This window comes from Eurosta solidaginis, chromosome 2, assembly GCF_040869045.1.
Source record: "Eurosta solidaginis isolate ZX-2024a chromosome 2, ASM4086904v1, whole genome shotgun sequence".
NCBI lineage: Eukaryota > Metazoa > Arthropoda > Insecta > Diptera > Tephritidae > Eurosta > Eurosta solidaginis.
The window spans coordinates 11362910-11377724 of NC_090320.1; the positions used below are offsets into that span (position 1 = coordinate 11362910).

General features: G+C 41.2%; 1 protein-coding gene across 2 annotated transcripts in view; it reads left to right on the plus strand.

The window, feature by feature from the left end:
- The window catches only part of LOC137239284 (uncharacterized), a 92519-nt gene extending 78404 nt beyond the window's left edge, over nt 1-14115 (plus strand). For both annotated transcript variants that reach the window (XM_067764385.1, XM_067764386.1), the window contains exons 9-10: nt 5008-6953; nt 10738-14115. In XM_067764385.1, the coding sequence (XP_067620486.1) occupies nt 5008-6953; nt 10738-11768 (2977 nt within the window). In that variant the 3' untranslated portion in view covers nt 11769-14115. The remainder of the gene's footprint in view (nt 1-5007; nt 6954-10737) is intronic.
- The last annotated feature ends 700 nt before the right edge of the window (nt 14116-14815 follow it).

Here is a 14815-nt window from a genome sequence, read left to right on the forward strand (position 1 = left end):
GATAGGTAAGAGTTTAACCTGTTACAGTATCCAGAACGAAGTTGAGCAAGAGTGACACGCGTTTCCCTGGGGAGTATGCGTTCCTCTTCTGCGAGTTCTGGATATTTTTCTTCAAGTACTGGATTCACCGGGCAATTCCCGACATAAAGGTCCGACGCCTGTCACCAAGGACCTGCTTGTGTTTTTTCGCTTCATACGGCTGGGTTCTCAGGTGCCGTATTTCCTCAAAATACTTACGGAGATGACTCCTTAGGCCCCTAGGCGGTGCTGGTTCGTCAATCAGATGTCTGTTGGATGCCCAGGTTTCTGGGTATTCAACAGAAACTGTTTGGTCAGCATCTCATTTCTCTCCCTGATGGGGAGTATTCTCGCCTCATTATGCAGATGGTGTTCTGGGGACATAACAAGACAGCCCGTGGCGATTCTGAGAGCAGTATTTTGGCAGGCCTGTAGTTTTCTTCCAGTGGGTGGTTTTTAGGCTTGGCGACCATATGGGTGACGCGTAGCACGTAATCGGCTGGCTAATTGCTTTGTATGTGGTCAAGAGCGTTTCTTTATCTTTTCCCCAGGTACTGCCAGCAAGGGATTTGAGGATTTTATTACGGCTCTGAATTCTTGGAAACAATTGCGGTTGCGTGCGCACCAAAATGTAGATCCTGATCAAACGTCACACCCAAGATTTTGGGGTGTAGGACAGTCGGTAGCGTAGTGCCATCGACGTGGATGTTCAATATGGTCGACATCTGGGGCGTCCATGTTGTAAATAAGGTCGCGGAAGATTTAGTCGGTGACAATGCGAAAAAACTGGAGAGATCAGGGAGATAGCCGTTTATTTTATTGCATAGCTCATCGATCTCTGGGCCTGGGCCTGTGGCCATTATTGTGCAGTCATCGGCGTAGGAAACGAAGGAAACGATTGTGACTCCTTCCGGTGGTGAAGGTAGCTTAGATATGTAGAAATTAAACAAAAGCGGGGATAGGACACCACCCTGTGGCACCCCTTGTTTAATTCTCCTTTGTTTTGATGTTTCGTTTCTGAATTGCACCGATGCCTGCCGACCACCCAGATAATTTGCGGTCCACCTTTTAAGACATGGGGGAAGGGTAGACCCTTCCAGGTCTTGCAGTAACGAGCCATGGTTGACCGTATCAAAAGCTTTTGATAGGTCTAACGCTACGAGTACTGTTCTATGCTGGGGATATTGATTCAAACCGCAATTTATCTGGGTGCTAATGACATTTAGCGCGGAGGTAGTGCTATGGAGTTTTCTGAAGCCATGCTGATGAGGGGCTAGCTGCAAATGTGCTTGGAAATAAGGGAGCAAAATGGCTTCAAGCGTCTTTGCCACTGGCGATAGGTGAGATATCGGACGATATGACTCACCTACGTTAGCTGGTTTCCCAGGCTTTAGTAGCGGGACCACCTTGGCCATTTTCCATTTCTCGGGTTTGACAAAGGTGGAAAGAGACAGGTTGAAGACATGCGCTAAATATTTGAAACCCTCTTTCCCTAGGTTTTTAAGCATCGGCATGGCTCTGACGTCTGGGCCCACTGCTTTGGATGGTTTAGCGCGACCAATGGCGTCCTCAACCTCTCTAGTGGTGATGGTAATTGGTGACGCGCTGAGTTTGTGTTTATGTGCGTGTCTATTGGCTCTCCGTCTATCTTTGTCGACCGTAGGATGCATTATATATTGTCGGCAGAAAGCGCTCGCGCATTTTTTCGCATCCGACAGCACCTTATCGCACCTTAAGGCGATGGAAACTTTGTCTTTGTGCTTAGTCGGATTCGATAGGGACTTTACGGTGGACCAAAGTTTACCTACACCGGTAGAGAGGTTACAACCTCTTAGGTGCTCTTCCCATTTCGCCCGCTTGTGTTCGTCCACAAGCAATCTGATGCGTTGGTTTATATCCCTTATTTGGGGGTTGCCTGGATCAAGCCGTCTTATAAGGTCGCGTTCCCTCGCTAAGCTCGCGGCCTCCGCCGGGAAGTGGGGCCGGATTTCGGGAATTCTCCCGGCGGGAATGAAATGTGCCGAGGCGGATTCAATGACCTTACGGAAGGCACGCTCCCCTTGGCGGGCATCAGTCGGGATAGGGAGGGCAGCAAAGCTGCTGTCTGTTGCAGATTTATATTCTTCCGACTTTCCTTTTTTGAAGTTTATGAAAGTGCGTTTTTCGGTGACGATGAAGTCGGCGGTACGCCCGAACGAGATAAGTATGGGCAGGTGGTCGGATGCCAATGTTACCATCGGCTGCCAGTTGACGCAGTTTACGAGTTCTGCGCTCACGATTGAGATATCTGGCGAGCTATGACAGCTTCCTACCATACGTGTGGGTGCGTCTCCGTTTATTGTGCAGAACGTCGTTTCGTCTATTTGATCCGCCAACATCTCACCCCTACTGTCCGCCCGCAAGTTTGAATGCCATAGGTCGTGATGGGCATTGAAATCGCCTAAGATAATGCGATTGTTGCCAGTGAGTAAGGCCTCGATATTAGGGCGGTATCCACTGGGGCAACAGGTGACAGGAGGGATGTAGATGTTGATGATTTCTAGATTTGCATCGCCTGACCGGACAGATAGGCCTTGACGTTCTAAGACATTGTCCCTGCGGTCGATGCCAGGATCAAATATATAATATTGCACAGAGTGGGGTATAATAAACGCGAGGCCGCCTCCATTTCCGCTCTCGCGGTCTTTCCTGTGGACATTATAACTAGAGCAGGTCTGCAATGCAGATCTTGCTGTGAGTTTAGTCTCTTGAATCGCAGCAATGCGGATGTTGTGCCGCTTCATGAAATCGACTATCTCCGTAATCTTCCCAGTTAGTCCATTACAGTTGAACTGCAGAATTCTGAAGTGCATGAGGGGTGACGCCGCCACTCTAGGGGTAAGTGACGGGTGACTACGCCTAGGTTGTGGAAGGCCAGGACGCAATTGCTGTTGTGGCCTTGGAACTGGGCGCCCTTGGGCAAGCATTGGGGTACCCGGATGATTTGGGTTTGCGACCTGGCAACATGGCGCGATGAAACCCGTCGAGGGGTTGCCGTCGCGGAGACCAGAACATCTAGGAAAGTGGCACCACCCAAGGCAGGAGCTGCATTGAGCGAATGTCGCAAACCTATATATTCTGTGCTGGCAGACGGTGCAAACGGAGGCAGGGACTAAGAGTCTGTTTCCCTGACCTGCACGATTGCTGCCAGAAAAGAGGGGGGGAGAAGAAGACCGGGCAGGGGCTGATGCTCAGCATTGCTACCAGCTCTACTACGAAGGTAGTAGTTATGAGTGGTATCAGCTGTTTGAGTTGTTGGCGCCGTGGGGCGCGAGCAGCAGCGGGTACTTGTTGTGGCTTGCTGAGCAGCGAAGCTGCTGGAAGGTAGTGGGGATACGCTTAGGCGTAGACTACGGGACGCCCTTGGGCGTGAGCAGCAAGGAGCCACAAAAGATTTATAAAAGTTACGTGGACGTCGGGTTTTGGGATCAAGCCCAGAACAACCTGTCCGATGCAACCATCCCTTGCACGAGACACACTGAACAGAGTATGACCGTCCTAAAAAGATTCTTTTCTGGCAAATGCAGCAAAACCATTTCTCAGGACCGGGGTCAGGAGACGGACTCGGATTGGGTTCGATACCTTCCCGGAGTAAGAGAATATGTAGCAGTCCTGCTGCAAGGAGCTGCTGGGAGGATGACAATTTGTGGGAGGGACGAAACAAATTAAATGGGGTCACACTGAAATGACAGTCCTTGGTCGGGAAAAATCCCGAGTCGCTCCGGTACATAGAACCGACTGCCTTGGGAAGCGCGGAGTGGTCTGCTGCGGTAACCGCATATACACTCCCCGAAGATTTGGGCAGTGTACAGGTTAGTGAAACTTCTTTAGCCTTATGATACAACCCTGACTGAGTCTGGAACGATTTTCATGAACCTCAAACCTCTGGGTCTGTAGATTTGAGTCGACTCTTACTACAGAGTGACCTTCCTACTAGTATATTCGAAGTCCCTTAAGCCGTAATGTCTGGTTAAGTTGCTGGAAATCTCGATGAGCCTTTTTGCCGAATTGGTCCTATCGGAACTCCCCTTCTATTTGCCGTATTCTACACCTAGATTAAACAGCCATATTGACAAGGTTGAACTGAGATTAACTTTACCAAACAACTTTAATTTACACAGAAGAATTGCACCTAAGCAAGGTTAAATTCTGGTGTAGTTAATTGTAGTATAAACTTGCACTGAAAAAGCGGGCCTGAAAAATCGACTGCCATTTAAAGTTTTTTTCGGTTAACTGGTTCCGCTTATGATTTTGGTGCTGTATCAGTACCGGTTTGAAAATCGATAAATTCGGTTTATGTTTGAATTCCGATTCTGATTTTGGTATGGTTCGGGATTTGGTTCCTGTACTTTTCCTGTTTCGGTCTCGGTTTAGATGCTGGTTTCATTTTTAGTCCCGGTTCGATTTTCGGTACGGCTTGGGACGATCTGTGTTTCAGATATTTACCTTTCCCTTAACTTCCTTCCCCAATCCCTCTCCCTTTTATTTCCATCCTTTCCTAATTTTTTTAGTCTCATCTCTCCTCTCAAGAGCATTTCGTTTGACCTGAGTAAATAGTGAGTTGTTGTTGTGTTATCGATGTTGATGGTCCTTTGCCCGATGCATATCCGGTACGTCCCAGTACCAAGCCCGACCATCTCGTGAACGGTTTCTTATGACCACATGCGACCTTCTAGACCGCCAGCCCCCCCCCCCCCCCCCCCCCCCCCCGCTCCCACCCTCTAGATCCATGAGGACTTCGGGTTAAATAGTGAGTATTTTGTTTCTGCACAAGTCACCTTTTAAATAAAAAAAAAATCAAGTCAGGGCAAATGCTTGCTTTTTATACACGAGTCTTGAATCTACCGGATTTGTTAGTAAGTAGGTTAGTAAGACGTACAAAGTTCGAAGTAGTATAACATCAATTCGTATTATGTTTACTTTTTACTAATTATTACTCATCTCCTACAGTCCTTCAACTTCAGCAGCAGCAGTAGCTGCAGCCGCAGCGGCAGCTACAATCACACCAGATGACGACAAGACGTTAGTTCCAGGTGCACGTAAATGCTGTCTTTCACATTGTCGTAAACAACCATACCCAGATAAGGTGCGCACATTCAAATTCCCAACTATCCGCGACCATTTCGATAAGTGGATACATAATTTGGGAGTTGATTATGATGGCGAAGCGCCTTGGCGTTATCAAATTTGTAGTGAACATTTTGAAGAAAAATGCCTAATACTATATGAAAATAAAGCAAAACTTTTTAGATGGGCTGTCCCCACATTGAAGTTAGGAAAAAATGCGCCAGCCATACTCTTCACAAATGATAGACCCAATAAAGCAAAAATGAAATCAATGAAGCCGTTAAATGATTTCGATAGAGATGTTTATAGAAATTCGAATACTGCAGGCTATAATGAAAATGATGATATGGATATAGAAACAGCAAATCAAGAAAGTTCTAATGCATTACCAACAAATATGGGTTTACTTTCATCAATTGAACGTGCACAACCCAAACAAAGCGCCACCACAAAACGTAGTACGCATGCTGCTGATACTGATGATTATCATAATTATAATGCGGTTGTCGACGATGATGATTATGATAATGATGATGACGCCTATGACATGATGGGTGATGATAATGAAAATTCACTATTGGATGTTATACGCGAAGAAAGGCCAACTCCAGTTAATGAGGGTACACCCGCATCAGCCTTTTATAGAAACCAACTGTTGCCCAATCGTACGCCTAGAGAGCGTGCATGTTGTCTGCCACATTGTGGTCGTACACGTTCGACGGGCGTACGTTTATTCCGTTTTCCAACTGAACCTGTCTTCCTGCAACGTTGGGAATATAATTTGCGCGTGCGCTTTAATGAGGCTCAAAGAAATACACATTTAATTTGTAGCTTACATTTCGAACGCTCACAATATAATAAACGTTTAGTAACGGATGCAATACCAACACTGGATTTGGGTCACAATAGCAAAGATATTTATAGGAATGGACATTTTGAACAAATTAGAGGACATGCCAACACAATAGCACCACATCCACAAGCCAAACCTCTACCACCGGCACCAATTGTACTACAATCCAGCAACAGCAGCACCACTGCAATGAGTGTTGGTAACATGCCAAGAACTACGAAAACACTTAAATGTAATGTGCCCGCTTGTAGTAATACACAAGCGATACGTCGTCTGTATCCTTTCCCAAGCAATATAGCATTTGTTAAAATTTGGACTGAACGTACACAAATTTCGTATGACTTGCGTCAACATGCCGAGTTACGCGTATGTGATTTACATTTTGAGCCGGATTGTTTTAGTGCACATGGTTTAAATAGAAATGCTGTGCCAACATTATATTTACCAGCGCCTATGCCTATAAATGCTGCTACGTTGATGCCAACAGCGACAACAACAAAATCTTTAACACCCGTTAATCGACCAGCAACATCAGCAGCAGTAGCATCATCTACGGCTGCAGTAGGAGCAACAGTACGTGTCACAACACCAACACCAACGCCAATGCCAAAACTCAGCGCAATTAGTTGTAGTGTTTCCAATTGTGGTAATAATACCGCCACACGTCCAGATTTGAAAATATTTTCGAAATTTCCAGATGATTTTGAATTATTCACAAAATGGTGTTTTAATTTAAAAATTGATCCACGCACTTATGTAAATGGTGCCTATAATATATGTAGCGAACATTTCGAACCATTTTGTGTTGGTGGTCATAGTTTGCGTGTTTGGGCTGTGCCCACATTACGTCTAGGACACAATAGCAAACTTATACATAGCGTTGAGCGGCCAGCAGAAGCGGAAATGAAATGCTGTTTGCCGCATTGTGGACGCAAGAAGAGCAAAGATGGTGTGGAATTTTATAATTTTCCAAAAGGTGAGTGATATATGAAATTATACTAATTTTGCTTTATTTTAAAATTAAAATGGAAAAGATAATCTATATTAAAATATGATAAATGGCATATCACGTGAGACGATTACATAAGAGTTGTTGCTACAAGGTAAATCAATGACTGATTAAGGGACCACATTTTTCGCCACGCGAAATCTGGCATTATCACCGACTAAATCCTCTGCGACCCTATTTACAACATGGACGTCCCAAATCTCGACCGTTTTTTACATCCACGTCGATGGCACTACGCTACCGACTGTCCCACACCCCAAAATCTTGGGTGTAACGTTTGATCAGGATCTGCATTTTGGTGGACATGCTGTCGCAATTGTGCATAAAATCCAGAGCCGTAATAAAATCCTCCAATCTCTTGCTGGCAGTACTTGGGGAAAAGACAAAGAAAGGCTCATTACCACTTACAAAGCAATTGGCCAGCCGATTGCATGCTACACGTCCCATATATGGTCGCCAAGCCTAAAAACTACACACTGGAAGCAGCTACAGGCCTACCAAAACACTGCTCTCAAACCGCCACGGGCTGTCTGCTTATGTCCCTAGAACACCATCTACATAATGAGGCGAGAATACTCCCCATCAGGGAGAGAAATGAGATGCTAACCAAACAGTTCCAGTTGAATACCCAGAAACCTGGGCATCCCAACAGACATCTGATTGATGAGCCAATACAGCCCAGGGGCTTAAGGAGTAATCTCCGTAAGCATTATGAGGAAATACGGTACCTGAGAACTCAGTCGTATGAAGCAAAAAGACACAAGCAGGTCCTCAGTGAACTGCACAAACAGGCGTCGGACCTTTATGCCAGGAATTGTCCGGTGAATCCAGTACTCAAAGAACAGTACCCAAAACTAGCGGAAGAAGAACGCACACTCCCCAGGGAAACGCGTGTCACTCTAGCTCAACTTCGATCTGGATACTGTAACAGGTTAAACTCTTACCTATCCAGAATCAACCCCGACATACAAAATGTATGCCCTGCTTGCAATGTGTCCCCAAATGACACCAACCATCTCTAATTGTAATGTGGAACCAACGCCTCTAACACCCCTCACATTATGCTCTACCCCTGTTGAAACAGCAAGTTTCCTTGGACTCCTGTTAGAGGATATTGATGACAATATGTGATCGGTCGCACCTATTGTATAGGGCGAAGCACTGCTACGACAACAACGACAACCACATTTTTGTATATTATAAGCTAGCTTATACAATGCATAATTTGGAACCAATACTTAACTAAATTGATAACTTTTAAAATATTTTATGATTCTGCTTTGCTCAACAAAACGGCCCTCAAGCAATATTATATTTAATTATGTGCTTAATTCACGGCATAATCATTTCCAAATAAGGGAAAATATATAATAAATACTTGGCGCGATTTAACTTCGAGTTCATTTAGGCCGAGATTCTCTTCCAATTTGCGTCGTGCTCTTTTTAATTTTTCCTACAAATCGGCGGGATGAGACCTACTTGTTTTATGCCGAGTCCAAACGATAGCTGCAAGGCAGATGAATTTTCACTGAGTAGCTTTTCATGACAGAGCGGCCAACACGCATATTATTATTATATATTTAGGCTTAAAATTAATTTTAAGATTAAAAAAAAAAGAGCACTAGCCTGCTATGGCTATCAGCTCAGGCGACTCCGCATAGAAATACTTTTTTCTAATTGGCACAAAAAAGGTTATTTCTAAATTTTCGATGTTGCATCGTTCGACACTTGGAGCTTCAGTGCATCATTGTAAAATTGTGATATCCATATCACATTCTTCTTGAAAAAATTACGGGGACATCGCATTGTTACTTCATTTCTTAGAACTTCTTTACTTCGGTCAAGACTTTATGTATTCTTTTACTCGTTGCTGGATAGTATAATATACAAGAGAGATGATAACTATGTCTTATGCAGGCTGGCTTAATAGTCTACTTAAATGACTGTTGTTGTAGTGATAAAGGGTAATAAAAAATAATAAAAGATATTGCTGCAACAACATAAACTTGGATACTAGTTTTTCTTGATGGCAACTATCTTGCCAATCATGTGTGGATATCTCATTACGGCAACTCCCAGGAAAGTAAGAGGAAATCTTCAGAAGCAATGTGATGACATTAGTTATATCATCATGATGAAGGATCACCGACTGGTCTTGCTGATTAAGTCTCCTTAAATTTATGCAAAGAAGCATGACTATTTGACTGCACCTTGCTGCGAAAGTTCTGTTATACAAGAGTTCAAGAACACGGTCTCGGACTCCTGAACGAATTAATAATAGATCGCGTGATACAAACATGTTCTTAAACATCACATCGTAATCATATTGTGACGAATATTAGCATCACTAACTAAAGGCAGAATAACAATAAAGTAAGCTGCCACTCTCATGTACGTAAACGAATCAATTATCATATAAAATTGAAACAACACCTTTTAGTCGTTTAAAATTAGTTTTATTTATAACAATGCAATTGTTTCGACACGCGCGTGGTGTCATCATCAGTTGCTAGTTTTCAACTGAAAACGTATACATAAGTCGTTTAGCACTCTAAAATTAAAATTGTTTAATTAAATCAATTATCATCTACACACATACATACAAGGCAACGGAGAGATACTCATAAACACATGTGGTCATCAGCCGAAGTAGTACTCACATATACACGTGCATAGGGCTATGCGAGCGGCTATAAACTTCAAATACACATGCATATAGCTGGTAACCAAGTAGTAGATTCTAGAAGGAGAAACGTTCTGACATTTGGAGAAATATGCGGACAAGGCAACAGAGAGTATAAAAGAAGCACAAGCTGAGTAATCAGTAATCAGTTTTGGTTGTGAAGTATAAGTGTTATTGTGAAGTACTTTCAAAGTAGTCTAATAAAGACCATAATGCATTATTGAATATTAGAGATATTTATTCAACAGTTTAGCGATTCAAACGTTAGCATAAGGTTTGGAATAAGCGGAATTTCCCTAAATTCGTTGCAATATTCATTCAAATTATGGCCGTTTTCTTATATAAACGTCAAGCCTTATTCGTCCCATAAAAATATTTATTGTGAATAAAATTCGTGTTTATGGGGAAGATAAATGTTAAAGATTACGTGAAAACACGTTTTTTTTACCAGACACGCGATGGTCACTGGTGTACAAGTGACGTGATGATCATATTAATACTGCACTGGTCTACTCGTTGAAGATATTTGTTCCCTTGGCTCATTAAGTACTTCAAAATAAGCCAATCATCTCTACAATCATTATAATATAAAAATGTGCATGCATGTATCGCTGAACCGAACTGCCGTATAAATAACTCCAACATTTAGTATTGCAAATTGGTCTTTATTTGGATTACTTTGGGAGTATTACTTCACAATCATACTTCACAACCAATAGCGTGTTTAAATCAAAACTGATAAGTTATTACTCAGCTTGCGCGGCTTTTATACCCTCTGTTTCCTCGTCCGAATATTTCTCCAAAGGTCTAGACGTTTCACCTTCTAGAACTGCTGTATCTCCTGTTTGGTAATTTAGTTATTTGCGTGTGTATGTGTCAGTAAAAACTTCGGCTGATGACTGCATGTGTGTGTGTGAGATATCTCTTCACTTCGAGCTGCTAGTTATGCGTGTGCATGTACACAAGTTTGGCTGCTTCATGTTTTTGTTGTTCCGTGATTATTTACTAACAGCCTATTGATGTCCCATTCGCCACAATATTATAACTATCTCTCCTGTTCATTTTCAGGTGATCTTTATCGACAATGGTGTCAAATACTTGGAATTGATGAGGGACTCTATCGCAACACGGACAAGAAGATCTGTAGCGCACACTTCCGTGCAGACTGCTTTAATAGCAACGGTACTCTGCGTCAAGGTGCACGCCCAACACTTCTACTACGCAATCGCACACCAACGGCTGCAGCACATATACTCAAACCACCAGCTCCATATCGCAGCAAATGCATAGTGCGGACATGTCATGAAATGCAACAACTTTATAACTTCCCTGGTCAACGCATTTTATGCACAAAATGGTGTCATAATTTAAAAATTGATTATTATCCAAAATTACATGAAAATATGAATTTTAAAATTTGCCGTCGTCACTTTGAACCGAACTGCCTATTGAGTGGTGGCAAATTGCATGTCGAAGCTGTACCCACTGTGCAATTGGGACATAATGATATTAACATTTATCAAAATTTAATTGGCATAAAAAATAGTGGCACCACACCAAGCTATGATGATAATAGTAGTTTACGCACAAGCGTTAGTACTGTACACACTTGGCTAATGGATGTGGATGCGGAAACTAATACCCATATGCCGGCGCCTAGTCATAGTAATGCTGGTGGTGGTGGAGGTCTAGTTGCTGGTAGTCCGAGTGGTGTACGTCGTATGGAGTATGAACCACCCGTTGCACTTGAAACAATTACCGTTGATGCTGATGACGACGGTGATGATGATGATGATGATGATGATGATGATGATGATGATGATGTTGTTGGTGTTGTGAATGACGATATGGATTTGAGCAATAATGCTTATATGCCAATCGAAGATGACTCATATTGTGCGAATTTTAGTGAGCAACGTTTATTACCGCAAAGTAGTACATTTATAGCAGCAGAAAGTACAGAAATAATTGATTTGGATGATGTTGATGTTGTGCAAGAACAATTTCCCAATTGGTCACAAAGCGAGCCAGTGTTAGTTGATGACGATGATGATGGTGATGATAATGGTGATGCGCGTTTGTGGCCGCCGTTAAATTAAATAGTTTTAAGATAATATAATAGTTATAAGTAAAATTAGTTATTTAGCGTACGAAAAAAAAAAAAGTTAAAAGGGTGTGCGAGAAAGAACAAAGACAATTTATAACGGAAAGCAATTACACAATAAGAGAAGTTAAAGAGAGTATGAGTAGGAGCAAGACAGTGTATAACTCATTTATATGCGAGACGGCTGTAAGGCGCTCGAACGAATGTGTGGTTTTAAATTATTTTTACATACCTACTTAACTGTATACATACGTACATGTATTTTTATGCGCATTTTTTTAATGCCCATATTACCGTTTACAACTCAACTCTGGTTGAGTTGAAATTTCGCAATTTGGTATTACAGATTACAACTCAACCTGTCAAAAAAAATTTCGGTTGAGTTGTCTAGTCTTACAACTTTTTGTGGCATTGCCGTTTACAACCTTGTGTTGGTGTAGTTGTCAAAGACGTCAAAATCTTACAACTGCTTACTAGCAGTTGTCTCATGCAATTTTGCAGTTATTTTGAAAAAATGTTATGTTTTAGAAGACGGTTCACCGCCAAATTTTTAACAAAGATGTTCAAAGTTGATATCAAAAGACACGTTTCGACCTCCGATTTAAGAATCGGAAAACAAAAATTGTAATTCTTTGCGACAGCATGGCACTGGTAATACGCGTCCAAAAATATCGAGACGCGTATTAATCTCGAGAACAATAATCCGAAGGCGGGAAAGAAACATTTTATCTCTTGTCCGGAGATATTTGTAGTTGAAGTTGGCGATTTTCATGTGGTTGTTGTAATGTTGTTGTCTTTTTTCGGTTTTTGTTTAATATCTTTTGAAGGAGTTAAAATTTTTATTTTCCACCTTCGGATTATTAATACTGATGCCAAGACGCATCGTTTAATACCTCTCTCGATATTTTTGGACACGTACATATTAGCAGTGTCATGCTGTCGTAAAGAATTACCACAAAAATTAAAAATTTTATTTCTAATAAAATCTAATTTCATGTGGTTGTTGTATTTTGCCAGATTTTTTGTACACAGCTATGCAGAAAGGTGTTGGACCCAACCAGAGTTATTTTTACGAATCGCGGCCAAAGGCCGTCAACGCAGAACGATGTTCTGTGCAAAAAAAACTGTGAAACGGGCCTCATATTTCGTACCCTCTCGGGCCATTTTGTGGGTCTTTGTAAATATCTTTCAAAAGAAATAAAATTTTTAGTTTCCGCTCTCGAATCCTAAAAACGGAGATGGAAACCCGTCTTTTGATACCACCTTTGATAAGAGTTAGATGGTGCACGGGCTTATAAAACGTTACCAAAAAAAAAGCAAAACATTTAAAGCCGGTAGTTAAACCTTTTTTAATCAAACAATAATCAACAATTTTGTACACATTTCTAGAAAAAGCAACGTTTAAATGAAATACATTGAACAACTTTTTGACTTTAGTTGGACGAGGCTGGCCGCAGTTCGGATGCAGCCAAAATAGGTGAAATAATTATGCGAGTCCCATTGATACTTATCACTACTCCTGGGTATCCTATTTGAGTAAAATACAGTTTTTTCTGTTTGGGTTTTAATCTACTTCGCACAAATATTCTCCTCAATAATATCTAAAACCAGTCCAACACCAAAATCATTTCCACATCATATTTGATAGCTGCCGTCAGCAAGGAATCGGAGTATGGCGCATAATTTTAAAATACGAACGCGTATGCGGAAATGGTCCTTAATTTTGTTTAGTACTGAGTAAAATGCTTCCTTTCAAATCTGCAAAATAACTTCATATGAAACTATTATTTGTTTGTCACTTAAACATTTTCTTACTTGGTGCTTGGTAGTTCCAAGGGATTGGAATGATCACGCGAATGTTTTCCGTATTCGCGAAATGTCAATCACCAACATTTTTGTCATTATAAAATAGATTTCATATAATATTAATAAAAAAAAACACATTTGAAAATGCTTAAATTTCTGCCACAAATTGATCAGCTGTTTATTTATCTGTCAAATCATCACTTTCTGAAGTTGGCAACTCAATTCAATTTCAACTGAAATAAGTTGTAATTCGTAATACCAAACAGGAGTTGAGTTGTCTTAAAGTTGAGTTGTTGTAATTACAACCCAACTAAGTTGAGTTGTAAACGGTAATAGGGGCATAAATTATTGTTTTTTAAATATTAAATTTTTGTTTTGTTTAGTTTTCTTCTCGTGATGAATAACATTACTCTATTTTTTTATTTAAACTATTATATATGCAGTTTACTGAATTAAATTACTGATATGTGTATACTATATTTAAAAAAAAGCATTTAAAGCGAAGAAACCCAAAAATAAAGCTGAAACTTAAAGTATATGTGTCTAAAATGTTAACAAGATGTCATCCAGATGGCCAACCCTCAAATCCATTGCGCGTATCTTAATAAAAGCTAGGAAAGCACCGGATGCTTTGTACGGCTGCAGGAGGCATATAGATAACAGCTGGGGACTCAAGCCAAGCGTATTTTACTGACATCATGCTATTAGAGACAAGCCAATGCTGCTCTGGTGGAACGGTATTGATGACTGAAGTCTCTTGAGCCAAGCCGAATGACAAAGTTTTTATTTTTGCAATATCTTGGTAGCTAGTTGTAGATTGATGATCCACATTTTGACATAAAGTTCCATCATTAACCCTTCAAGCAACAATGGGAATTTATCGGTACACAATAACCAAGCACCTAAATTGCCCTATATCTCTTAAATCAAGCAAGATTTTAGAAACAATTGTTTTGCATTATATAGCCCACTATTTGTAGATTAATCCACAATCTGATATAAAGTTCCATCATTAACACTTCCAAGGCAAAAACCGGAATTTATAGGTCCATAAATGACCCAGCACCTAAATTGCCCTTTATTTTTAAACCAAGCAAGATTCTCGAGCCTCTTGATTTGTATTATAAAGCCACCTTCTTGTAGACTAATCTACAAGCTGACTCAAGGGTTTATCATTAATGGTTCAATTTATACGTGCGATTTGTCAGTTCATTGATCAGTGCTGCCTACGAACTG